The sequence below is a fragment of the Centroberyx gerrardi genome, chromosome 8, assembly GCF_048128805.1.
Source record: "Centroberyx gerrardi isolate f3 chromosome 8, fCenGer3.hap1.cur.20231027, whole genome shotgun sequence".
In the NCBI taxonomy this organism is placed as follows: Eukaryota; Metazoa; Chordata; class Actinopteri; order Beryciformes; family Berycidae; genus Centroberyx; species Centroberyx gerrardi.
The window spans coordinates 13,569,754-13,597,388 of record NC_136004.1 but is presented as its reverse complement, the minus strand read 5'-3'; the positions used below and the strand labels follow the sequence as shown (position 1 = coordinate 13,597,388).

At 44.7% G+C, this 27,635-nt stretch overlaps 2 protein-coding genes across 2 annotated transcripts in view; one reads left to right on the top strand and one right to left on the bottom strand.

Annotated features, from left to right (window-relative positions):
• The window catches only part of gig2p (grass carp reovirus (GCRV)-induced gene 2p), a 359,050-nt gene that overhangs the window by 113,008 nt on the left and 218,407 nt on the right, over positions 1–27,635 (top strand). The gene's annotated exons all lie outside the window — the stretch shown is intronic.
• Positions 1–27,635, bottom strand: part of adgrv1 (adhesion G protein-coupled receptor V1) — a 124,469-nt gene that overhangs the window by 53,820 nt on the left and 43,014 nt on the right. Inside the window, exons 54-87 of the mRNA XM_071927478.2 lie at positions 27,324–27,528; positions 26,986–27,132; positions 26,391–26,646; positions 25,621–25,823; positions 24,197–24,373; positions 23,839–24,021; positions 23,525–23,704; positions 23,172–23,336; positions 22,767–22,887; positions 22,511–22,634; positions 22,276–22,414; positions 21,495–21,680; positions 21,083–21,318; positions 20,633–20,781; positions 20,297–20,495; positions 19,774–19,993; positions 18,887–19,126; positions 18,640–18,789; positions 18,148–18,368; positions 17,625–17,892; positions 17,322–17,462; positions 16,173–16,344; positions 15,394–15,535; positions 14,328–14,900; positions 13,937–14,202; positions 13,292–13,409; positions 13,001–13,172; positions 12,050–12,292; positions 9,420–9,824; positions 8,051–8,235; positions 7,524–7,776; positions 6,851–6,990; positions 5,580–5,740; positions 5,199–5,299 (exon numbers count right to left, since the gene is read on the bottom strand). Of these exons, the coding sequence (XP_071783579.2) occupies positions 5,199–5,299; positions 5,580–5,740; positions 6,851–6,990; positions 7,524–7,776; positions 8,051–8,235; positions 9,420–9,824; positions 12,050–12,292; positions 13,001–13,172; positions 13,292–13,409; positions 13,937–14,202; positions 14,328–14,900; positions 15,394–15,535; positions 16,173–16,344; positions 17,322–17,462; positions 17,625–17,892; positions 18,148–18,368; positions 18,640–18,789; positions 18,887–19,126; positions 19,774–19,993; positions 20,297–20,495; positions 20,633–20,781; positions 21,083–21,318; positions 21,495–21,680; positions 22,276–22,414; positions 22,511–22,634; positions 22,767–22,887; positions 23,172–23,336; positions 23,525–23,704; positions 23,839–24,021; positions 24,197–24,373; positions 25,621–25,823; positions 26,391–26,646; positions 26,986–27,132; positions 27,324–27,528 (6,841 nt within the window). The remainder of the gene's footprint in view (positions 1–5,198; positions 5,300–5,579; positions 5,741–6,850; positions 6,991–7,523; positions 7,777–8,050; positions 8,236–9,419; positions 9,825–12,049; positions 12,293–13,000; positions 13,173–13,291; positions 13,410–13,936; positions 14,203–14,327; positions 14,901–15,393; positions 15,536–16,172; positions 16,345–17,321; positions 17,463–17,624; positions 17,893–18,147; positions 18,369–18,639; positions 18,790–18,886; positions 19,127–19,773; positions 19,994–20,296; positions 20,496–20,632; positions 20,782–21,082; positions 21,319–21,494; positions 21,681–22,275; positions 22,415–22,510; positions 22,635–22,766; positions 22,888–23,171; positions 23,337–23,524; positions 23,705–23,838; positions 24,022–24,196; positions 24,374–25,620; positions 25,824–26,390; positions 26,647–26,985; positions 27,133–27,323; positions 27,529–27,635) is intronic.

The following is a 27,635-nucleotide window of genomic DNA, read 5'->3' as shown; positions in this document are numbered from 1 at the left end:
CTTTGATAGAGATGGAGAGACGATTTTTCCGTTCCCACAAAGGCACCCACCCACCCGCGCACACACACTCTACTGAGCACCTGATCTGAATTGATGGGGAAGCAAAAATCTACCTGGCACACTGTATTACTTTGCATTCTACTATGGATGATTACAGTGGTCTTGTTATGTAGCTGACCAACACTTGTGATATGATCGAGTTAATAAAAGACACATATATTATGTCATCCTGCAGGTCAGAAAATGGCTGGGGCACCAGTGATTATCTCCTTACGTAACACATGGCTGTAAAATACCGTGCTCTGCAGCTTCAGATGACAGGGAGAATTCCAGCAAGTCACTCAAATGTAGATGTTGACATGCAAATCCAATTAAATCAGGGCCAACAAGAACTTGAATTGCGCAGGAAAGCAAAGTTGTACGTTTAATGTTTAATGTACCTGTGCAACGCTACAGAAGAACAACACTCTACCCCAAGGATATGCCAACACAAGAGAAAGAGAAAAGAAGAGAGAGAAGAAAAGAGACTTCTTCACTTTTCCCTGGACCACTCTGAAGATCTGAAGAGACAAACACAGAAACTAACCCATGCCATGTTAGGAAATAATATTTTGTTCTGTATCTGGGGTCTGTGGCTGTAGCCTGAAGGCATAGAGTGACTAAGAACCATTCTTTAAAACTACTGGGAAAGGGATGAATATAAATGAGATGGGAAATTGCCCGGGGTGCTGAAAGATGGGGAGGGGGGAAACAAAATAAACAGATTCTCTTTAGAAAGAATAAATAATCCTCAGTTTGAATAATATATTAGATGTGAGGATGTTGGAATGATGGGGAGGTAGCACGTTCAGAGTTTGAGAGTCTCCACAGCAGTGGCCTTGTGTTTAATGTGGCTTGTGTGGATGCCAATCTGGGCACACTCACAAAACCTGGTCTGCATTTGCACTTGTGTACACTGACATACTCCCTGCCTTCAGTCATGTCAGTTGTTAATGGCATTTGCTGTCTGATTGCCCAGGGTAAATGTGCGTTATTGCCGCTCGTGTGAAGAGCCCTAACATGGTTGACACACACACACACACACACACACACACACACACACACACACACACACACAGCCAGGTGAGCCTTGCATACAGCACATAGCCACTGGGTAAATTTCCACTCCACACAGACAATCTTCAGTTGTCTTGCTGAGGGGAGGGCAAACTGCTGGCCTGGGCCAGGGCCTGTCACCGCACAGCCTCAGATGTGACATACACACACACACACACACACACACACACACACACACACACACACGCACGCACAAAGCCCAATCATTCACAGTGAGAGGTCTCTCCATGGAGGTGGTGGATGGTACAGATCATTCTTTTCCCTCAGTGGGAGGTCTGACGTCTGTATCGTTGTCAATGGCCTTTCTCTGTCACCCTGTGGGCGTCTTGACACCAACACAGGTCAGTTGGCACATCCCGTTTGACCCCCCCTCCCCAACCCCCATCACACACCCCTTCACGATGTTCTTCCTTCTGCAAAGCCATCTTACAAAAACTGTCGGCCTACAGAATATATCTCACACACATCTTTAGAGATCCTCCCTATAAAACACCAGTCTCACCGAGTTATAATGCCAATCCTTGCACTTCCTCTGATTGTGCGAGAAGAAAGAAAAGTTCTGGCATGACTTCTTTTGACCACTACCAAAGCACTCAAAATGCCGCTGACGGCATTAGCTTACACACTTAATATTCACTCAAAAACAATCGTACAGCCCGCATCAGCTGCCTGGGGACATTGAAGACGAGATGGACATTTCCCTTTCACCATGCAAGGCTTTTTTTCGGTGTTGCTCTGAGAATAGGGCTATTGCTGCTGTAGCTTATCTTCTTGTACGCAATTCCCTGGCTGCAGAAGCAAAACTGAGGATGTGAAAATATGTGGTGTGCAGAAATAAGGCCCTGAGAGAACAGAAGAGAATACGATGATGGATAGACTTGATACAATTCTTTGTAGTATCAGAGTCACATTAACCATGTTAGGTCTGATAAGTGTCTGTCTAGTGTCTTTCTTTTTCTCTGTCTTTCCTGCTCGCTCTCCCTCCGTCTCTCTTACTCGTCTTTCCATGGAGGTTTAATAGCTAAAGATACTATCCTCAGGCCTGTGACATCCTACAGTGCCCCAACTGGAAACTAGGAAGGTAGGAAGGAATGCAGACAAAGACACTGAGACAGATAGACAGGTAAGTAGGTAGGTAGTTAGATAAATAGATCCTAAAGCCTCCACCTCCGCTTCTACTCCTCCATCTCCTGCACCTACTCTCAATCCTCTCACAGAAAGGCGAGATATTATTCTACATCTTTCTAGCTAGACTGTAGCTGCTGCAGAGGGAGATAAATCAAACCGGCAGCTTTAATTTTCTCCCCACAGAGGGCAGCGTCAGTGACTAATTACAGCCCGAGCGCCGCAGATGGAGAACCATCTCTGTCAGAGGTTCTTGGTGCCGGACTTGACATTTCAAATCAATGGTGAGGCATGACCAAGGTTCAAACCCCCGAGGTTCAGGAGACGTTTCAGCCACTAATCACATCCCTTCTACCACAGATGCAGAAGCACTGGCCTTTTTCATACAGAAATTCAACACTTGTCCCTAACCCTAACCCTAATGCCTATCAAGACTGTAAATATAAATGTTGGGGTGGGATTGTAATTCAAATCCAGGGTTGCAGATGCGTCAGTTCAACAGCCATAGAGGACTAATGCCGGCTCTTCACTGACACATCAATTGACTGACATTGTAGACATTGCTGACCTCCTTCAACATACTTCCATTGCAATTTTGATTCTGTGGTTAAGAGACTGGCGCTGCTAGTCAAATGCATGTAAGCCTCTATGTAAGACGAAGGTGTGCAGACTGATATCTCCAGCCACCTGCTAGTATAGGATTTATATTCAGTATACATCACAGGACTGTATACAGTGTGACCTAATTCAGGGACTTCAATCACATTTCAGTACGTGAGTGAAAGCTGGTTAAATATAGCCTGTGGTGTGGTGGAGCTTGGTCTGTTTACCCTGATAGAAAATGTTGACCTCAATGAACTCTTCGGCTGCGTGTCAAAAAACTCTGGGTCATATCAGACACACAAACACAGACACACACAGACACACACACACTGACACTCAGGTTCTTTGTGCTACACTATTAAAAGAATAAACAGGGCTCTACAGTGATGTTTTTTTCCAAGAACCATGTACTGTACCGTGCAATCTGTGAAAAGAGCTGAACATGACTATCCTCACTTATAATCCCATGGGGAACATTTGCTTCTCTTATTGTTTGCTTTTATTCATATCATAAATATGCATTTTAGTAGCATATCCATTAAAATCAACCGTCAACCGTGATAGTAAGATTCTGTTTTGATCAACCGAGTAGAAAGATTCCATCCCCGAGGCATCAGTAAATTAGTTTATTTGTGGGAAGTGAGCAATTATGCTTCCTGAGTGATGAGGCATTTAATTTTTTCTGAAAGGAGGCTGAATTGCTAAAGAACTTCACATTATCCCTTAAGCACTACCCCCTGAATCCCCTGGATCCAGGCATCTAATTTGACCTTCAAGTGGATAGATGCAGATTAGCTCCCATTGTGTTATTTAAGCTTAGGTTTGATAATTAATATTACCCTGTTTTATTAGTCTACGTACATCACGAAGGAAACAGGAACATTGGATGCTTGAGAGGATTGCCGTGTTCTTTTATCCACCAAGATTATTGAAATTAGACATCCAAACCTTAGGCAGATGCTGGACACAAACACAAAGATTACAGAAAGACGCAGACTTTGGAAGCAGACTTCACAAACAGATCTCCTCCCTGGGGTTGGTATTAAAAGGAAGTTTTGCTTTTACTCTCTCCAGCTAGCCTTCTTAGATCTAAGATAAAGTGCACAGTTAAGTGAGGAGAATGACGTCAATTGGTCTATTTTAATTCAGCACATCCTGCACTGCGCGCTCATCATTACCTCCAAAATATTCCCAACAGCAACAGATGACCAGTAAGAGCACATTCAGTTACAGGCCTTCAGTGTGACGGTCTGGAACACAGCTTACCAGGCCTTCGTCGGCCGGCCTTGACTAGAAGGCCACACAAACACATGTATTTTATAAACTATACCTCACAATCTCAGACACGTGCGCGTCCAAGAAAGAAGGCCTCAACGTACAGTACAGTATCAACAAGGAGACAGAACAGGACGGAATTTTCCATCCAAAACCCTTTTAGGTTCAGGGGCTCTGCTGGGGCCATAAACAGGTCGAGCCCGAGGTGGTTAGCCCCCAACGACAGTCTGCTTTAGTAGGGGCTCGTGTTTGTCAACCAAAGAGAGTGGGGACCAGTGGAAAATTACCAGTCCCGCAATCACTCACACACACACAAACACACACACACACACAGTCGGGACCAGCTGAAAGGAGTGAGCTCCTTCACGGTAACTCCCCTCCAGCCACATATCTGTCTCGCTCACCGCTTACATGACAGCTTGCGTTTTTAATGGGCTCGGGTGCGGGGGGCATGGTTCTGTTGTCAGGACGCGCCGGCCCGCAAAGGACGCAACCACCACATTTGTTGATGATGTGTGTTCAGCTCTGTGCACAATTCTAAGAAAATATCGGTGACATCTCTCGAGGCTGGCAAGGGGGGCTGGGGGTGTGTTTGTGCGTGTGTGCTGTGTGCATTCATGTGAAAATATGTTTTTATGTAAAGGTGTATATGTATGTGTGTGTCTTCTCTCTCTGTGTGTGTCAGTATGTGTTCATGCAAGCATGAATGTGTGTGTGTGTGTGTGTGTTGTATTATACACAGCGTGTGTGACTGTGTCAATGTATGTGAGCTACTGATCCATACAACTTGGAAAATTGATCTGCAGAGAGACGTATGCCTCTATAACCACTTGCAAAGGTTCCCTATCCATCTATATTTAAGGCCATTATTATATTGCTTCAGAGAGAGTCAGTAGATGGGAGTAGATGAAAATGCCAGAGAAACAAATGGTGTTTTTCCAAAACTGAAACCCAGAGGCTGGTGTGGGAGTATGAAGGCCTCAGCCTGACTCATAGGCAGTGCACTGTGGGTGTTAGTGCTCGCTGTGGCCTGTACAGTGAGCTACTACAGTACTGCACAAGGGGCAGAAGTGCATTACCTGGGTCCCAAGGCAGCCCACCATCATGTGAGTGAGCAGTTTGGCAGCAAACATGGGGAAACGGGAGCAGAGCACGTGGGATATGATGGCCAAGGCAAAGCCTGAGGAGGGGGGAGAGAAAAACATGTCATCCATGGAACTAATATCAATCCTACAGTGTTTTACATAAAATCAACATTGTGATCATTCATAACTGTGTGGGCGGAATATGGAAGATGAAACCATTAGATGTAGCCAACTATGAGTCGGTTATGAAACTGGAGAAGGAGAGAGACAGACAGAAAGACAGAGAGAGAGAGGGTAACAGACACAAAAGAACACACAGGAAAACAAGAGAAGACGAATGCGGAACAGAAGACACAGACCGAAGACGCTGTGTACCTGAGATGCAGATGAATCCCGAGGTGTAGAAGGCCTCGTTGTAGGATGCGAGAGCAGCAATCTCTGCGTAGGCCGTGTAGACAGACAAGTGGGAGCAGGCACACTCCACATAGTTCCCACTGTCTTCCACAACTCTGCAAAACTGACCGTCTGATAACCAGCTAGAGGAGAGGAGAGGAGAGGACAGGAGAGGAGAGGAGAGACAAGTTAAGACACCACACGAACAACAGAGCATAACATTACACAGACAAGGCAAATAACAAGGCAATCAGCCTGAGGTATCATCGTATCTGCGAGTGTGAACACCCAGCTCTGTGGTGTTTTGGCTTGTTTGGGTGTTACCTGCTGTCACCATTACACTTCAAAGATGTGCGTGACAATCCCAACAACATTACAGTCATATTTGTGCTGGATTTAATGAGCCTAATCCACACCTTTGGTTACACAACCTGCAGACAGGTATTATGAGAGCGCTCTTCAATAGCAAACAAACAAGGTCCTGTATAACGTGTTACAACATTGTTTTAATTTTGACCTGCCATGGGACAATGGGAATGTGAAACTTAAACAACCTCCTTTCCCTGTCTATCGCTTTGTTTCTCCCTCCATCTTTTTCTTCTCTTTCTCTCTCTCTCTCTCCATATCAGTTCTCTCATCTGTTTTGGAATACGTCTCCCAGGCAGCTGTTCCTGGCCAAACCAAACCTGCCAAACCTTAGTCTGTAACAGTCTGTTCCTGCCAAGTCCCGTTCCAAGCCCCTGGAATGTCCTCGACAAACTGACTGCGAGTGGGAGGATTCAGAGCGGAGGTGACTGAACGCACATATCAAACAGGAAGTGATGTGACTTCACGCACGGTCACAGAGAGGCCTGGGTCAGGGGTTGAACTTTAACCTTTGCACTTCACGTAGCAAACTGGCCTTACTGACCCAGTAAGTGTGCGGATGACAGACATAAGTGAGCATAGAGTAACAGCCTTAGAACATATTCAGATGGTTATGAATGTGAATACATGTGTATCAGAGGCGTTTAAATTATTTAATTGAGAATAATGAGCAAAAGAAAGGGAATGTTTTTGTAGACAACACATTGACTTAAACAATTGAACCATTGAAACTTTTGGACTCAGTGTAGTCAAGAGATTTGGAGTGGCATCCTGTATTTAGTTAAAAGTACCTGACAAAATATCTTGTTATAGGGAGGGAAAACAAGTTCATAGTCTCACAGATGGAATATTTCATTAATGAAAAATAAAATAAAAAAAAGGGTTACCTCTCAGCGGCCTGGTTCCAGAGAAGGCACAAGGACTTGCCCGGTTTAACCCGCGGGCCGGGGGTGTGGATACGATACACCACCTCATTACCATCAGCCAGGGGTCGCGAACCTCTGCCCTGGATGCTGGCTGAGAAAACCTTGACATAGACAGAGACAAAGAGACAAAGAGAGTTCAGCTGTAAAATCCACTGTAACTTTCCGGGAGAGCTTATATTGGGACAATACTGCCACCTGCTGTCTCCGATCAATACATTTCTTCAGTGGTCTGTAGGATTTTGTGACAAAGCAGGATGGGGTGTCATTAAATGATACTCCTGCTGAGGTGATCAATTATAGATTGACTTTAATTTCATTAGGTGGTATTGGCGGTACAGAGCCTCCGCTACACGGCTGGGGAGAAGGCGTTTCGCTACTCCAACTCTCTAAGTAAACAAACTACAGTATTTCATTATCATTGCAATGAATCATAATCAATTTCAACACAATCTGATATTCTCTTGTGAGTATACAGGAGACTCTATGTAATTAAAAAACACCACATTACAGAACAGTTAATCCATGCCAATGTGAAATGAATGACCTGATGTCTAGAATGTCCCAGCAGGAAAATATAAACAATTGTCGTAGGGTGAATTTCCCATGAAGTGAAACTATCTCACTGCCTCCCTACCTTCCCGTTCAGGGAGGTGGCTTTGTCGTTGGTCAGGAACCAGTGCTCAGTGGTGTACTCGGTCAGCTGAAGCCGTCGGCAGGCTGAGGGTGCCAGGGTGCCCGCAGTCGGGGCCGGTACCTCCAGCAAGGTGTCGGGGAGCCGGAAGGTGTCCGCATTGCGGCCCGTGAAAAAGTATCCATTGATCTCAGTGGGGTACAAGTGGTGGGCAGAGATGGACATGTACGGGCAGCTGTCCAGGATGACGCTGCCTCTGCGGAAATTACACAAAGATACATGAAAGAAGTACACATTTAGAATACTGATTGTGAACACCTAGCTAAAAATGATAAGAATGGTGTATTTATGTAACATGCATTGTATAGTAGCATGAATATGGAAGGGAGAAATACAACATGTTCAACATCTTAACATTTCATTGCACACAAAGCAGAATATCACACAAATCTCTGAAGACTAAGACCCCAAAAAGCCTTCTGCACGTTTGATAAAACACTCTTCCACCCTTTCTGAGCGGGAGGACTGACCTCTGCCCCTGCTCTCCACACTGGCTGTGTGTGAGGAGGGAGAAGGCGAATCGCTCGGCCACCTCAGCCAGCTGGCTGACGCCCCGGGTGTCGGCTCGGCTGGAGTTAGCCATGGCACACAGCAGGTCATAGGTCAACCCCCGGCTGCTCTCCTCCATAGGGGTCCTCTCTGCCTCCGCAAGCACCTGGCCCAGGACAGACAGAGAAAACGTGTGTGAGGAGAGGGATGGTGTGCAAGTGTGCATTGGTGTGTATGTGGTTGAACGGGGTTGTAAATGAGTATGCGTGGAGGTAATAATGGTGCACACATGTCCTCCTTGTGCATATGTGTCTGTCTGTCTTGACTATGACCAATATTTTCCAACCCTCCTCCATCTACAGATATCATCCAGCATACACAGAAAACCACCCACCATAATGGAATATGAGTAACAGATAGCAACCGGTGATTCACAGTCAGCGAGAAAAAGTAATCCTATATTACAATCCATCGAGAATCTACTGTATGTTTGCTCTAGCTGCATTTGTCTACTCTTGTTTGCAGTTGTATCTGTCACTGATATACTATGTGTGATCCGTGTTTGATTAAGCTCTAGAGCGCCACGTTTCTTTGTTCCACCGCTCCTGGCTCTGTCACTGCCGCTTTCTTCCGTCTAGGCCTCACTGTTATGCAGCTTAATGCGTTTTTTGTCTGCAATGTCTCCCTCCCTTCATCTTTCTCTCTCTTTCTCGCTCTCTCTCTCCTCCCACGCTTTCTCATTTTCTACAACTCCCCTTTCTTTCCTCCTTCATTTCTGCTGTCTCTGCTCCCTCTCTTCCGCCCCTCTTTAAGGTCCTCTGCACTCTCTCCCTCATGTTAAGTTAAATTACAGTGGTGTCTCCGCTTGTCTGGAGGCTGACTGAGCCTGATGTGTAGACTCTAACATCGGAGCAGCGGTGGTAGCAGTAGTCGTGCAGAGTGACATCCGAGACCTTTTCAGAAGAGAAACTGGTCCTTAGATCCGTCAGAGTATTGTACAGGAGGCGATGTATGCCCTTTAGGGTAGAGCTGCCTGACGCAAACTACTACACTGACTCACTGGCTAAAAGTGGTGAAAAAATGACAACACAAGGACATGCAGACACAAATATTTCCCTCATTAGTGAGTAAAAAGAAAAAAAAAGTTTGAGGCTGTCTGTGTAAATTTAAAATCAAATATAAATGGGCAGTAAAGCATCATTCTATTCTTGCAGAGTTAATTATCATCTGTTGTCTTCACCTCCAATTTCAATGAGGGTGATTGAAAAAAGGGAACAGGAACATAATTTGGGTATTAATGAGTATACGAGACATGCTTTTCTTCCTCTATCTTCTCTCCGACCCTCTCACCTTCCCCAGAGCTTCGAACACGGCGGTCATCTGCTCCGGAGTGAGAGGAGTGGAGACCTTATTGATCAGTCCTTGCAGCGCCCGCTCCAATATGGTCGGATCAAGCGGCTGATGTAATTGGTCCAACAAGGCCCACACAGCCTGGCTGTCTGCGTTCGACACCAGAGTGACGTTAGCCAGCCCGTACTCCGGGTGCACCCTGGCCCCGCCTGAAGCTCCGTACAGCTCCACCTGGAAGCGCTTGGGCGTGGGGTTGGACGAGGCCTGCTCAGGCGTCAGGGTGATGTCCAACGACGCGCTGCGCTGGCCCAGATCGAACGTCAACTCGCCCTCCTGCTTAACGAAGTCCCCCGTTACAGCGGGCCAGATCATATAGGGACCCACCGCCTCTGCCCGGGGAAGCTCCTAGAGGCAAAACACAGAGACAGGGGTGTGTGTTAAATTAGGATGGATAGATGGAAAGAGTGAGTTGAGGAGTGACAGACATGAAAGCATGGATGGGTGAATGGATGTTTGACTGTATTATTATTCTGTAAAATACTTTGCATACTACGTACTTTGTCTGGTTTGAAATATACCCACAAAATGGAAATGACAAAAAGCCACAATCTGATAGAAGCACATGAAAGCAGATGTATTGTAAAACCTCATGTCTATTTAATATCAAATCAATATTCTCACAACCTGGTTCATTACTGAGAGATGAAAGCAGATGACGTGGCCATGTGTCCCAGTGATGTTTTTGAGTCTTGTAAAGTGCACTAGACATTCTTTCCTTTGATCTGCAATATCAAATAGTGTGATTGCCAGCCACTGAGCTAGATAGCGAAACTATGGATCAAACACATATCTCATGATCCTTGGCAGAAAGGGGGAGAAGGGAGGCAGGGAGGGAAGGGGAAAAGGGAGAGGAGGAGAGAAGGAGGGAACATTGGTCTCTTTGAACTTGATAAACATCAATAAAACCCAATCTGAGAACTGCTTATCATGACCAGGTCCTGATCCACAATGAAATAAATAGCTGATTTCATTTGGCCTCTTATTATTTTGGATGTGAAATAACAACATGACTGCGAGGTTAAAGGGCAGATTGTCAGCTTCAAGGGATTTTCAACCGTATCAGATGGAATGTTAAAGAACTGCCTTTTTTGTTCATGGTCCTCCATTTCAAAAAGCCTGTACAAATTAAGATTATATCAAATAAAGTAGTTATTTTTACTATGTTGTACAATGTTTCGTCCTAAATTTCTCTGAGGAAGCATCTTGCACATGGTTGGAGTAAATGAGATTAAGTAAACAGTCTGTTATTAATCCAGTTTTGAATTGTCATGCTCCTGCAAGATAGCTTCATGATCGATGTCCAACTGTAGCATAACTACACTACTTTTCCCGTAGCGTTTAATAGGAAAAATTTGCACAGAGAAAAGACTACAACAGTTGTGACTACAACATCCCAATCTTGGAGCTCTGCCCTAGGAGCATGACATAAAGTAATTACATTTTTCTAACTGCCTGATGTAATGACAGTGTTATGAAAGAGTCAGATTAGATTAGAAGATCAGTGTCTGCTGGAACTCAGAACTAGAGCCATCTTTACACAGAGTATTTATATTATCGCTGGTTATCGGTGGACTTGACCCGGGGATGATTTCTGTGTAAAGATGTGAAGCCGGGGAAAAGGGAGGTAATAAAGTAAATAACCTGGACATGACCCACCTCACAACCTAGGAGAAAAGCAGGAGAAAAGCTAGACCTGACCCAGCATTTGTTCTGTGTAAAATAAAGCTGGAGAAATTCCTGTGCAAATGCCATGGTAACCATGGTAACCACCTGCCGCCACAACAAGCCTCCTTCACCTGTGCGTAAGGTGCGCCTGAAAGTTTGGCTATGAGCAGGAAACTGTGGCGAACAGTCAACTGCCATCTACTTGAGGTGAGGGAGAACCGCAATAAATCAAAGCGAGGTTAATAGAGACTTGGCTCTGATTTAAGCAGTTTAGCTACAAAAACTAGAAATATCAATGGAAAAGTCTTGAATCTATCAGACGTATTCATGGCCTAGTTTTAAAACGATATCACACAACAATCAGGAGATAAACAAAGTTTATTGTTGCATGAGAGACAGTGTTTCCTGTGGATCCTCCTCCCGCAGTGTAAAGATGATCATACCAGGTAAAAGGTGGATAACGAACGCTTGTGGAAATTGATCATGATTAATTCTATCCTGGCTCTGCTACGGCATTTTTAGCCGGGTCAGCTGTGTAAAGAAGGCTTAAATCAGATCACACAAAATCAGGTCAGAGAGAGACAGACAAACATGGTTCAGGTGTTAGGATTTCAGTGATAGAGGGGAAATCTTATTTGGATGAGTAAATAGATTAAATCAGAATTGGCCTAGATTGAAAATTAGATTTTCCACCACAGGGAGTGACACCATCAAGGCAAAGGTTGAGCGTAAGCAGCAAGTGGTTGATCATGCACATGTGTTACATACAAAATAGCAGTGTTACACATCTATTCCGGCAGTGACCAATATTGTTTCAAAACATTTGCACCACATTTGTTTGTATGCATTTGTGCGCCATGTGTATGGGTGTGTTTAGTTACTGCATATTTGTGTTTGTTACTCACCAGCATGCGGTAGCGTACAGACATGGCTGAAGCCGTGCTCGCCTGTCTGTAGACCTGCAGACTAAGCCTTTTGGTCTTCATGGTGGCTATGGGCAGTCTGGAGCCCACAGCAAAGTACACCAAGCCCCGAGGATCATCGCTCTCCGCCAGGGTGATGTTGGCAAAACGGGCGGTCTGATTGATGGCAGCGCCGTCACCCACCTCATAAATCTCCACCAGGAACCACGCCTGGTGCTCCGGTTCCTACGGCAACACAGATGAGGAGCTGTGTAAGCCCTAACTTTTTGATTCGTGCACTGAGACATTATTATAATTGAGACATTATCCCAAAACATTTGCTGTCTGTTGTTTATAAACTACGTTGCATATCTTTATAGGAAGGTAGAATCTTATCTTATTATATTACCTCAAACATACTGTAAATCTAAAATGCTTTTTTGTCTGTATTGGTATATAGGAAATGCAATGTGCACCATGTGGGCATGTATGTGTCTGTGTGCAGCAAACTGCCTCTAATAGCCCACTCCCACAGCCCGCTATCAGGACAGGACGTGGGCAGTGGATGGGCAGGAATGCCAGTGAAATGAGAGGACGACGAAAAGAACAGAAGAGGAGGACGGACGCCATAGGGAGAGGGGGAGGAAAGCTTGATCTCGGAGAAGTGTCTCCCTGTCCTCCTATGAGTCTGCTCTAACGACTGTGTCCCTTACTGCAAATAGCTGCAGAAGCTAACACTTTATGGGATTACAAGATGAGGAGAAAGGCTGCTGCCTTTGGTACGGACATCAGACCTCCCACTGAGAGAGAAGAACGATCTGTGCCATCCACCTCCTCCACAAGTGAGGCCTCTCACTGGCACTGATTAGGTTTTGTTTGTTTTGTTTTATGTGTGTGTGAGTATTTATATGTCATCCGTTATTATTATCTACTCTCTGTGTCTCTCTCTCTCACCTCATCATCCCGGACCTCCACAGTGAGAACACAGATGATCTCTCCTCTCCTACACAGCACAGTCCCTGAGGTCTGCAGCAGCTCTCGGGTCAGGTTGACTCCATTGTTGACCAGGTCATGATCCACCTTGCTGAACGTAGCTCTCCACAACACCTGCACATCCCCAAAGGCTCTGCGCAGAGGGAGACAGACCACGCTTAATAACTAGACACAGAAAAAAACATTACATTGACTCACTGGTAGCTGAAAACGCAAATATTTCCATTGCTTTATGAAGTGTAGTTCGATTACCTGTTCTCCTGCCTCTGCAGGTAGAGCAGAGCAGTTCTGTTCTCTGAATCCTCATCCAGAACTTGGCCCACCACAGAACTAAGACTGAACCCCACTATACCGTTATGGAAGTCACTCTCTGGCATGGATAGAGGGACAAAGAGAGAGATAGAGAGATAGAGAGATGGTGAGTACAAATTTGATTACTGTACAACCGCATAGCCATTCATTGTGTAATCAATGATATACTATACACCGAATAATCAAATATCTGACCAGGGAAGTGATTATGTGATAAGTAAGTGCCATGAGACCCGAAATAGTATTTGAGACTAATGTCGGGGCAACAGTGACCTACTTTCAAATGAAATTGTATTAGTGAAACTGGAGCAGAACATTGAATCACTGTGTGAGATAACAAAGTCATGTCTATGGGTCCATTTGATTAGGGCAGGGAAGTGATCCACATGAGACACTTGGGATTAATCTAATGTTATCATCAGGAGAGGATGGAGTCTAGGAGGACATACCAACAGATTTACACGTTAGATAAGTTTAATTCGCCAGCATATACTGTAAAGGGGCCAATAATCAATACTACTTCATTCTTGATGTTCGGTGTATACCTGACTCTGGAAAATAAAGATCTTTCTGTCTTTATCTTACCAAGGATAATGATTTTGGCAAAGGCCCCAAAGCCCTGCTGGTCTGGACTGTCAGTGATCAGCGCCCCTCCCTCGGGGTCACTGAGGTAGATGAAGAATACTTCCCGTCCCTCGGGCTCTGAGTCATCCAGGATGAGGAGGATAACCTCTGCCTCGCTCTGCCCGGCCTGCAGGGACACTACAGTGGACTCCAGTTGGAAGTCCTGCCCCTCCTTTGCCAGGGTCCCATTGGGCTCCAGAGCAAAGGGCAGAGGTGAACTTGTCATGCTCCCACCTGGATGAAAATACACAATTAGAAGCAAAGATATAAGCACAGTAAATTACAATATATTTTCATTCCAATATAATCCTTCATCATTCATCTGTATAGAGCAGTGCAACAAAACAAACACACACCTCCATACGCCTGGATCCCAACCCTCACAGACCCAGCCAGACTATCGGACCTGCGAACCCTTAGAGTCACCCTCCGCTCCTGCTGGGTCTCCTCGTCCTGGTCCTCAGCCGTTTGGACTAGTCCGGGTCCAATACTCAGCACTCCGCCGGTCACATCACTAGCCAAGATAGTGACCGTGGCCACGCTGTGCTGAGGGTTGAGGCGAGGATAGGTGTCAGCCCACGGTAGGTCTGGAGTAACAGCGTGAACATCTGTCAGGTTGACGTGGAAGAGCTCATCAGGCTCTGAAAGGGAGTCGTCGAGTATCGAGAGGCGGAGCGAGGTGTTGGTTTGGCGTGGCATGTCAAAGAACAAAAGGCCGTTCTGTACGGCCATGAAGTCTTCTCCCGCAGCTGCGCTGCCTGGGGTCGTCACGAAGGACAGGCGGGTGCGGTTGCTACGGGAACCGTAGAGTCGCTGAATATAGAGAGTTATGGTCTGGATGTCTTCTTCGATGACCAGCTGGCGGGAGTCAGGTGAGAACTGGTAGACCCCCAGCGGCTCCACTTCCGCCACAGTAAAACCTGGCCTGCACAGGGAGATGGACACCAAAAATTTTACCTAAATTTCATTTATTATGTTGATGGTAACATTAAGGCCTTTTTAAAATACTAAAAACCAGTAGTTTCTGCACAGTCCCAGGCAAATTCATGGTTTTGCAAGACACAGCTTGCTAGCTAACAACAACAAAATAAATAAATAAATAAATAAAAACCCATTGTAATATCAGCCATAATCCATGTCAGCCATGGTTGAGAATTCATGTGAAAACACATGTTAAGGTGTTAAGATTCATAGTGGTTAGATTTTCAAAAAAAATCAATTTACTTCCTTTTGCAAGGTAGATACAGTATGGTAGCCCACAGGTAATAGAGGCGTCTGTACCTCTGCACTACTGTATGTCTGACACCTGACTGACTTGAATTTAGTTTAATGCCTCTGGAAAAACACTTAATCATCTAATTATTTAATCAATTTAATACAGCGAGTTTTCAAAAGTGTCACTGTTGTGAAACCATTACCTGAGTGAGACAGTACTGGCTGCTGTAGCGCTGGAGGTGGCAGCAGTGAGGTGCACGGCATAGGCTGCCGGCTCAGACACATCAGGAAGGGCCGTCAGAGACACAGCTGTACTCCTCTCTCCATGGGCCAGGGTCACTGAGCCTGAGGAGGAGGAAGGAGCACAACAACAATACTCTCTGTTACAACAGCAGGCTGTTATTACTCTGTATTGTTGTTTGTTTCTTCTCTTCCTTATATCAGTTGGAGTATCACCAGGTCACACAGATGAAACGTGGTGCACTACCATCCAAGACTGCTATGATAAAAATGGTATCTGTATTCATGTTTAGTCAAACAGAAAGTTATACATTGCGAAATACAGTATATCCATCTTGACGAGTCATTTAATCAATTATTGAGTCTTAAAATCTTATTTTTCCAAAAATAAATGAAAAAAAAATCTACCAAAGGAGTGAGATAATGTCAATGGGATGAGATAATGTGAGATAACTTTTCCAAAGCAAATCAACTTGTATCAAGAATTTTCTTGAATCAAGTAAATATCTTGATACTAATGGAGTGATCTGCCTAATTCCTAAGTCAAATGAAGCTGTATTGGAAATTAGTTAAATTATTTCACCATTGACATAATCCTTAGCTTTTGAAAATGAACACTAAATAACTTGTTGACACTTTTTGCAATATAACAGTTGTAGTGCTTAACTGGGGCAGTTTGTGTGCAGTAGAGAATGTGAAAAGTTGTGTTTCTCTGAGCTGACTCTCTCTCTGGGTGTCTTACCTGAGCTCGGGGTGATATCTCCGAGTCTGAACCCGGGGGGAGCCTGTCCTGGAGGATACCCAGCTCTCCACTCCACCCTGATGTCCCCAAACAGCCCCGTTCGGGTCACCGTTGCCTCGCACGTGCCTGTCTCTACACTGGACACCTGCAGAGCCAGGGAGGCAAAGCCAACCTACACACCACACAGAGGAGAGGACAGTTAATAATACTGTTGCCTTCTTGCTCTCATTAAACAAGGTGAAAGACTTAAACTAAGTCTGCATTGTTTTCTCATTCTGTTCTCTTGTACAGCTGTGAGCAATGGATAATTTGAATGTTTACAAGAAGGATCGAATGGAGGATATACTGTATATTTGATGTCTTAACATTACTTAACATAGTCTGATGCGGAGGCTAGTTGCGGTGCACAAAAGATCTGTAAGGTAAATGGGCTTATTTCATCATTGGCAGCAATCTAATGGAGTTAATGCTGCTGTGTAACATGGGCCTTTCAAGAGTCCTGACATAAGAAGGTTGAGTGTTCACAGGCCAGTCAGACATGGAGCACTAATTCAGTTACATACAGTAGAAAAGTCAGCGGAGAGAGACTTGGGGAAGATAGAGAGCACGAGATCCAAGTTTGCCCTCTGGTGGCCAAGAAATAATTAAATAATGTGGTTCTTATTGATCCCCATAGGGAAATTCTCTTTTTGCTCCAGTTGAAGGGCAGGCCGCCCTAACATTGTTGAGAACTACTGACCAAAGATTTCCTACACCTAGAAATAATTTTCTGTGGGTGCATGTGTATATTGCTCTACTGCACTATTCTGTGATTGAATGACAACAGGCAACACAGATGCAACAAATCCAGGGATTCATACCCATGTTGTTCATGTGGGAAGGTAACAGGCAGCTAAAGGACATTTTTTCCTGAACTAGCAAACATGCTCTCATGGTCTCCAGTAGGGACATGCTGACACCTGGGCAGCAGGGTGGAATAGTGAGTAGAGAGACCTTGCTTCAATGTGAAGGCCATGGTTCAAGCCCCTGTGACAGCAGAAACATCCACTCTACTGAAACGTCCTGGAGCAAGACCCTGGGGCCCTACTGAGTTTCGTCTTTGTAGATCAATAGTATATCACCACAAAAAGCCGCACAACCTCAACTCACCTCAGAGTTGGCAGCCTCTTCTGGCACGGTCACCGTAGCAACGCTGTCCTCCAGGAGGCGGGGCGAGGGGCCGAGGAGAGGACTGACCAGCGTAACATCAGTCAGCTCTGCTGTGAAGCTCTCACCCACTGACAAAAACATCTACAGAGAGAAGGGAAGGAAGACAAGTAAGCAATCTAAAAGTGGTATAGAGGTACATAAAGCAAGATATTTTAAACCACTGTTTGGTACTGTTTGTCTGGGATTACTCTTACTCTGTTGAACATATATATAATGTCTTTGTTTTAGCATCCTCGTCCTCACCTGGCTGCTGATGGGCACAATGACAGTGGTGAAGGCCTCTCCTTCTCTCAACAACACCCTTCCTTCAGCTTCGTCTCCCAGTGTCTCTCCAATGTCCATCCCTCCAGTGATCCTGTAGCCCACGCTAACGTTGCCGAACAACCCGGCCCGTCGCGTCACGTTCAGAACCAGAAATCTCATGACCTCTGACCCTTCACCCATCACCACTATAGACTGGTGTTCAGGGTTCAGGGTAAACACACCGTGGGGCTCATCGTTAGCGCGCACCCTGTGAGTGAGAGAGGAAGGTTCATTTCAGGTTGATTAGATCAGTGGTTCTCAAACATGGCTCAGGACCCTCCCAGGGTGGCTGCTAGATGATTTAAGAACTGTAAAAAAAACTATAAAAATCAGTATATGAGTCAACTTTCCAGGTTTCTTTCCATCCACTCCCATTTCTTGCATTTCCAACAAAAATGTACCACTATTAGATGTAACTTTATGTCTAATAAATATTGAGTACAACAGAGTCATGGCGACAAACCTTATGTGGGTGCTGGTGCGGTTTGGGTTGCCATCCAGAGTGGCACCACCCTCCACAGCTGTGAGCCGGACAATGTAGAGCTCCTCTAGCTCTGGCACTGTATCGGGCATCAGGGTGAGGACAACTTCCGCCTCCCTCTGGCCCTCCAGGATCAGCGCTGAGCCAGCCAAGGCTAGGAAGTCTCCTGCTAGCTCTGAGACACTCTGTATCTGCCAATGGACCTGAGGTGTGGGAGGAAGTGTGTGTGTGTGTGTGTGTGTGTGTTTGAGAGGGAGAGACAGAGTGGTTTAGCACTGCCCATGGAGAATTAGTACCAACTATAAAGATTGTCAGAGAACTGGTTACTGGATATGATCAATGAATGACAAAGCAGTAGGTGTATTCATACAATCTCCTTCTGCTGTGTACAGCATGTTATGTGGGCATGTGATGTAGAACAACTAAGTAGTATACACACATAGAAGTACTTTTCTGTATTTCATGTAATCTTACCGTGATGTTACCCATGACACCCTCTCTGCGGGTAATGAACAGGGAGATGTTGAAAGGTCCCTCTTCTTCTGTGGATTCATTGTAGACACGTTCTCTAAGAGCATCCTCAGTAAACTGGACTATACCATTAGGGTCACCAAACTTCTCAATCTGGGAGAGAAAAACACATTGAGAGAGGGTAGTGGCATATTGTGCTGTAGGATAGCCAACTTGTCATTGGTTTTCACTCATTACTACAGTAAAGTACCTTGAGTGTGACGGAGCCAGCCTGAGGGTCAATATCCATGTCCCCGGACAGGATGCTGAGCTCCACAACAAATGTCTCTTCCACCTCCACTTCCCCATGCGGGAGGATCCGCAGCTCTATGGTGCGTATTCCTTCCTCTCCATCCCTGAAATAGAAGGACCCGTTCACAGGCTCTCTAATGTCTGTGTTGAGTGGAGGAAGGACCTCTCTGCTGTTCGGGCCAAGGATGGTCCAAGCAACCTGTCAAAAGGTAAGACCAGTCTGGATTAGTTGATGTCCATCAAGAAAACGGAGTATTTGAAATACAGAGGCGAGGTGAATGGAGCGTGAATTTTTGACTGAATTATCATAGCAACAGAACACAAAGAGTTAGCAACAAGGTAATGATAATAATAATTTAAGAGTTTACAAAGTGCTTTAACAATCAAATAAAACCAGACACGTCATAAAGTAATTTAAAACAAGTAAAAACAAGAAGACAGCACAAGATTACAGTATAAGAACAGAGAATAAAAACAACAGTAAAAATAATAGGTCTTAAAAAAAAGTCTATAAAACCACGTTTTAAGAAGTGATTTAAAAGATGATACTGATTCTGCTATACGCTCCTCAGACAGGTTGTTCCAAAGACAAAATCCTGGTCACTTTTGCTCTTAAGCCTAAACTTAAACTGATGCTGCACAAGGGTTCATAGGGGGTTAAAAGGTCTGCGATACAGATTGAGGCCAGACCTGTCTTTAAAAGTAATCAGTAAAATCTTAAAATCAATACTAAGCTTAACAGGTTTCCAGTGAAGAGATGAAGAGAATTGGAGTGATGTGATTTCCTGTCGGTAGAAGATAATGTTTGTTTTAATGTTTTAATGTTTTAATGTTTCTCAGTCTTACCGTTGCATTCCCCACAAAGCCTCCCGCTCTCTCCAGGACGAGGGTGAGTTTGAGGGTGGAGTTAGGGTTCACCAGAGTGATCAGGCTGTCGTTGAGGAAACGCACCATCCCGCTTGGAGAGTCGCTCTTGGCGATGGTTACCGTGGCAACTAGGCGAGGGCCTAGGACCGCTCCCCCTGTAGCTCCTACTAGCTGGACCTCAAACATCTCCTCATGTTCGCTGGAGATGACAGAAAACATTTAATTAGAATTTTAAATTACAATTAAAGTTTATATAAATTATGTTTTTTCACAATTATTTGAAATGACAGCTATTTCAATGTGCTACCAGCTGTGTTCCTGATGCTTTTGGTACAATTGCTCCTACATATTTTTTTTCTACAGTACAACGCAGCCCTTAATCTCTTCCAAAGTAAAAATACATTAATGCAGGTACTACAAATAAAAAAGATGAAATGAGGCTGTGCCAAACATACCTTTAGCCTGAACCTATAGATCTATCTTCCTTAATCCCTCCCCTCACCTGTCCAGGTCATCTATAACAGTGATGTTGATGTGGCTGGTGTTCTGGCCGTGGCTGAACATCACTGAGCCATTAGACAGGATGTAGTCGAGGTCAGGGGTCGCAGTCAGGCCTCTTGAGATGAACTGAACTGAGACCGGTCCATACGAGCCGACTCTCCTCACCACAGGGATCAACAAAGTGCCCACATCCTCCTCAACTGGAAGAAAGACAGCCAGAGGGAAATAGGTGTTCCTATAAGTAGTACATGGTCTTGAAAATACTTCTCGGTGTCAAATGGTGTCATAGTAAATTTAGTGTGGCAGGTTAGCATGCCAATATGGGTTTGACTCTTACCTGTAATGCTGACATAGTCCTGGCTGAATTCCAGGATACCCTCGGCGTTGTCGTTCATCAATATGACCACAGCAAGAGAGGAGATGTCGCCTATAGCTGGAGGCTGGTCCAGCTGGAGACCGGACCCTCTCACTGTGTAGTCCACAGCACTGACCACCAGAGGGAGACACAGAACACACAGTCACCCACTGACAAGGAACCTCTGACCCTCCCAGCATAGAGTATACTAAGCCAACTAAATTAAACCACATTTGTTTGTAACAATGACCAGATTTAGAAGGCTATAGAATGCATCTAGAATAGAGATCTCACTCGCAACTTGCAATTTCCTTTCAGGGCAATGCTTATTTCCGTGGCTTTTTCCTGCTCTACCCTATAAAGCAGTAAAACAATTCTCTATTTTATAATTTATCTATAATATCATTACTCCACTCTATTAAATTGCTCTACCTGACGTTGAATAGCTCCACTTCAGTGATGTTGAGGAAGAACACCTCAGGCCCCTCTGGAAGACTGTCATCATGGATACGCAGTGTGACTTGTCCTGAGGTCTGGCCTGGGGTGAAGAGTAGGCGTCCTGAAGCCGGGGGGAAGTCCATCCCACTAACCGCTGTGCTGCCTGATGTCTGATAGGTCACCCACACACTGCCCAGACTGCCCAAGGAGCGAATCACTGTCCCATTCACCTGGGGGAAATAAAAAGAAAACATTTAGCTGTGGGTTCATGAGAATTGCAATTCAGTTCACTACTACATCTGATCACTGTGTACACACAACCTCATCTGATAATATGACAAGACAACTCCAGGTCATCTAAAACATGCAGCGGTTCTACAAATTTGTCCCATTTTGATGACCTCACCATTCCCTCCTCCTCGGTCGCCCTGAGCTGGCGCTGGGCGAAGGAGAACAGGCCGTGGGGCTGGTCGCTGGCTGCCATGGTAACCCTGGCATGTCGGGCTAAGGGACTGATGTCCAACCCTGGGGTGGCGGAGGTCAGGGTGAGCTGGTACACACGCCGCTCCTCTGGGACCTCATCATCCAGGGCCTGACACAATGATAGTTATGAGAGAGACATTTTTATGAAAAGCACAAAGAAAGTCATTATCATTGTCATCATTGTGTAATGCAAAGATGCAGACAATATATCTGATTTTTAGACTGTCACAATATGAAAATAGATTTTTCAATTAAAGGTCCAGTGCAATGAGAATTACATTTCTCAATTTCATGGTATAATTTTACAAAAGACCTGTTAAAAGTTACCCCCCAACAAATTGACTAACGCCCTTTGAATGTCTCTGATTGGTCAACAATAGAAATAAACTGGATCTTTAAACTCCAGTTGATTAAACAGACCGCAGACCAAGTCAACCAATCAGAGCATTCTTTAAAACCTGGGTGTAGGTGACATCATTTACACCAGGAAGTAGATTGGAATTCTAAATCTGTTTGATTCGGTTGAGTTTTTCAAAGAGCTTTAGTCAAATTTCCACAATGCTGACAGTTAGAACAATTTGGATAACTTTAGAGGTGCTTTGTTAAATTATACCATGAGTTTGAGAAATGCAGTTCTCATTGCACTGGACTTTAACTCTACATTGTTTGGGGCAGATGGCACCCAGGCCTAGCAGAAGCAGTACCTTGAGGACAATGCTAGCGACAGACTGTCTGTCTCTCATAGTCACAGTGCCAGAGATCTCCTCAAACTCAGAAACCACAGCTGGAGTGATGTTCCAATACACCTGGATCTCCCCAAAGACACCTGGACCTCGCTCAAGGCTGTTAGACACACACAGAAAAGGATTTTCACATTACATTATGGCTAATTAAACAAACCAACTGAAGCGCTGAAATTGAAAACTCTATTTGCCTCACCTGACCACAGCACTCCCATTGTAATCTCCCTGAGGTTCTCCAATGAGGATCTCCCTGGAGGACTCCGCTATCCCAACAATCCCCAGAGCAGCTTTGTCTCCCAGGATAGTGATGGTGGCCATGCCTGGAGGAGATCAGGAAGATGGATAATATGAATGCATCCATGAAGGACAGTCTTGAAAATATATTTGTTTTGGAGCTCATCAATCGACACACTGGTTGTGTGTCTTTTCATAAGGTTTTCATAAATACTGACCATTTAAGGGGTCGATGACAGCACCGCTCTCGGCAGGAGACAGCCGGACAGTGAAGCTCTCGTCTCTCTCCAGCACAGAGTCAGCGAGCGCTCTTATCACCAACGTCTTGCTGGACTCCGTCTGGAAGGTTTGGAAAGCACAGTAGACGTCTTGGATTTTACTGTACAGTATGCTAAATTCTCTCTACTCCCTTACAGTAATCATTAACCTTCATCAATTGAAAGGAACACTTGCAACAAAACGTAATGAATCCATTTTCTTAATCTTTACATCCCCATCTACTATCCTGAATGAAAATGATGAATTAAAAATGAAAATGAAATTATATTCCAGGGAAATAACAGTGTAACAACATCTGGTGAGACAGTTTTTTTGCCACTGACACCAGTCCCTTTATAATGTACCTCAGAAAAAACTAGGGTTCCACTGAGGGGTGAGAGGTCGTCTCTGGCCCGGTCCTCCAGTTGCCACTCCAGTGTTACCGCCCCCACGCCTCCTGGGCTCCGCAGCACTGCTAGTGTCGCCACGGCAGCAGGGTCATCAGCAAACTCTGGCTCACTGACAGTAACCTAGGAGGGAAGAGCATAAGATATTTTTGGTGATGTTGGAACAGTAAGGTCACAAAATCATTCCCCTGTAGCACGGTTAGTTATAGCTAAGTTTATTATCTAGAACGATGGAAACTATTTCAGATTGGTAGAAGTCTGTTGATGGAAAAAGTATAGATTAGTATGAGTAGGTTTTATGTTTGACTCACTTCCAGCTCCTGGAATCCAAATTGTCCCAGAGGCGAGTCGTTGGGTGGAATGCTGACCGTTATGGAGGTCACGTCTCCTAGTTGGGCCCCACCAATGACACGCAGTAAAGTCACTGTGAAGGTCTCTGCAGTCTCTACCTCCTCATCATCTGCAATGGTGATGGCAATCGTGGCTTCTCTCTGAAAAGAACGTAATAAAAACCACTAAGGTTTGCATAGCCTGTACCTTGCAAACTGTAAGCAATAACCATCCACTTCTTGGCTTGATGTGATACTTTATGTTAATTTCAAATCAGGGCAATTTATCCATTTACCTGGCCATCTTGTAAGGTGACATTTCCAGAGGAGGGGCTGAAATCATCGAGACTAGCAGTGATTGGCTGAGCCTCCCAGTAGATTAGCACTCTTCCTGTTCTACCAGCCAATCGCACCACTGACAGATGGAGGATGTTGTCTGGTGGTGGCAGCTCATAGGCCAGCACCCTTCCAGTGGTATCCTGGACGGCATATTTGGAAATAGCATTTACTATAATTAGTGAGGAACATTTAATTAAGGCGTAAATACCTATTTTCAGTTCATGCAGTGTTTTGGTTGAGACTGACAAGCAGGAATACAGGATTGCATCATGAACACAAATTCCTTTATCATTTTCGAGATTTCACCCAGCTCACCTCAGACATGTTGAACTGCAGAATTCCTCTGGGATCATCATTCTCCTGGATGGTGACCTCTGCTACCTCCATACCGGGCCTCTTCACACTGGGCTGGCCCGCTCCAACAGACCCTCCGACCAGCTCCACACTGGTGATATTTACCAAGAAACTCTCTGCCAGCTCCGGGATGTCATCCTTAGGAAAGACGCGTACACATGCACAAGAATGTACAAACATACATATCCATGTGCAGATGCCCTCTCTCTCACTCTCTCTCTCTCTCTCTCTCTCTCTCTCTCTCTGGCTCTCTCTCTCACACACATTTTTTTAAAGTCCTAAGCTTGGTCACTAAATTTAGTTTTGTGGTTAGAACTGCAGCTGACAGTGCAAACAGCAATAATCTTGGATAGGAAGAGCAACAACATTTCACAACATTTATACAACTTCTCTCCATAACAACCTTTGGTGAAGGCTGGCAGTTTCAGAGAAAAATAAATCGGAAACTGTGTACCCCGTATCATGTTTTCAAGCGTACTCCCACTTCTAGTCTAAACACACAGCATAATCACCAGTCCCATTAGTGGGAGGTTAAAATAGACACCAGTGGGCCCTGCAATGTAGCTGGGAGGCTGAGAGGGAAGGAGGAGGGGAAAGAAAAAGAGAGCAGAGAGAGAGGCGGACGGAAAAGAAGGACCCAAGGTACTCCGGAACAGTGTTTGGAAGGTTAATGGATATTTCTGGAGGGAAGCGGAGGCAGAGAGGGAAAGTACTGGACTTCTCCCAACACTGCGGGCCTACACCTGGCAGTTTGAGGCCCAAGGCTAGTCTGATGGTTGCAGGGCTTGTTAGTAAGAGGGTTTGCATTGTAGGCAGCAAACAGGCAGCAGGCTGCTCAACCAGTCTGGATGGGCTTCAGTGTGGGAGGTGTAAGCTGAAGGATCGAAGGACTAGAACTGTGACTATGTGCAAGAAAATCTATCATCCCTCATCTCTAAAGAAGATGGGAGATGCTTTCTTGTACTATCTTCTTGCTTTCTCGGTTTCTTTATGTTCAATAAGTTGTGTTTCTTTTATGTGGAAGCCAAGGCAAATAATCACCATAATCCAGGTGGCAGCTAATAAGGAGATGGGAGCAGTTCACTTGTTGGATGTGATTGTGACTTTTTATACACTTGTGCATTCAAGTAAATTACATCCCCTGTAAAGCCCTGATGATGAAGGTCTTGTGGAAACGTTGGCAAACATTTCCACATAAAGTGAAGTGGCAAGAATACCAGTGTGCTTGAGTATTTTTTTATGATTTAATGACGCACTTATACTCTGAGAACCTGGAATACATATAGGTGTGTGGTAGATAGATAATTAGTCCTACTCCTAATATATTCTGTTTCATTCTAGTAGATTCAAATCAACTTCTCCACCACACTATACTCCATCCTTACCGGCAGGATGGTGACAGTGACAAGGACCACAGTAGCACCGTCTATCATGACAACGGTGTCCTCTTTAGCGGTGTAGTCCTGTCCTGCTGTGGCCTGGTTGGACGGGGGCTGGGACAGGGCCGGCCTGGTCTGGTAATGGACTGCCACCTCACCTGAAGCGCCCTGCTCCCTCACTATGGACAGGGTCACATTGACTGGACTCCCTGGGGGTTGGGAGAAATGGAGGGTTAAATAAGGCAATGACAAATACAATACTGCACCTTCAGATTTTAGCAAACATTATTTACTTTTGTTAACTTTTTTTGTTAACTCATTCAAAATCAAAAAAATATAAAAATCCTTTATGCATACAGGAGAATATTTTTAGTGCAGCATGTGGGTATGTTACATTGGACTACTCTGACATCCTGGGCCAGTCTCCAAGACACAGATCAAGATAAATCCAATGTTACTTCAAATCCTGGAAACCACTGCAGATCGCCTTTACAGTAAATCTCAAAGTGTGATTACCGTAATGGTTCTCCAAGAAACCTCATCCAACAAAAATGAACGATTAGTATGTAGCAACAAGCTAAACTCCCAGGGCTTGTTTTTCGGGCACAGAGACAGCTTAATCCAGGAATAAGTATTTCTTTCACTGAGTTTGTAATGCTTTACCTCAAACTAATAACTTAAGACTGCTCTGCATTGTCATCCAGTAAAAATGCAAATTTACTGACTAATCATCGTTCATTCATGCGTTCATTCAGTCGTTACACCACAATTCTTACTCTGCGGTTCTTGTGTTAGTGTAAACTGGGTGTCCAGATGCCATCCTATCACCCCATAAGGTGAACCGTTTGGTAGGATGGTGAGGAGAGCCCGTGCCCGCTGCTGGTCAATGACGGCGGCCTGCCTTGGGTCCTCCAACCCCACAGTGGTGACATCCATGAGGGTGACAGTGACACTTTCCCTCAGCTCTGGGACACCGTCCGCTATCACAGTCAGCGAGATGATGGCTACCAGTTGGCCCTCTGAAAATGTTACCTACGATAGGAAATACAATTCATTGAGGATTCAACTTGATGATCTCAAAAAACTATTATTTTAAGTTTTTGTGGGAAGTAGGCTGTGTAGAACAAATTTCTAATGATAATGATAATGAATTTTATTTATAGAGCACCTTTCATACAAGGACAGTAGCTCAAAGTGCTTTACAGGATGGCAAAAGAAAACAGATAAAAGTGACATGAAACATGAAAAGTCAATGAACTAAAACTAAACTAGAAAATGTTTGAATGTTGTTATTTATTTTAATTAACACTTAATATTAAATCATGTCGTAAGTTGTGGCTGCAGTATGATAGGAGAGCAAAGTTGACTCACCACTCCTGAGGTGGGGAAAATGTCGTCCAGACTGCCATTAGCAGCCCAGTGAAGAGTCAGCCTGCCAAACGTCCCTCTTCTCCTCTCCACACTTAGAGAAATTGGGTTATTCTGCTCCAACTCCTCCACTTCCATAGATAGAGAGTTCTGCAGAGTGACAATGACAGTCTACTAACATAATACAGTGGTTTGTGGTAATACTTAAAAAAATCCCTTCACTTGAAATTGTTCTAATATGGCTTACATAACTTGAGGTTAAACGCTGTGGATGTAACATGATGACTAATATGGATGGAAGTGCACAAGCTGCCTCATATCAAAAGTAAATATCTTCTTACCTGAGCAAAGCCAATGACTCCATGGGCATCATCGTTGGTTGGGACGATGACAGTCACATGACCACCGAAGCCAATCTCAGCCCCGCCCTTCGGGTTCTTCAGGCTGACCCGGAAGTGCTCCTCCTCCTCTGGGATGTCATCATCTATGATGTTCACTGCTATCTCCAGCTCACTGTCACCCGGCGCAAAGTGCAACTCGCCATAACTGCATGTGAGGAATTAAGTAAAACACATCAAAATGTTGTGTTATTCACTTTCTTTGTGTCTTTTTTTGCCTTTTGAGTGGATTTGCTTTGCTGAGCGTAAATGAAT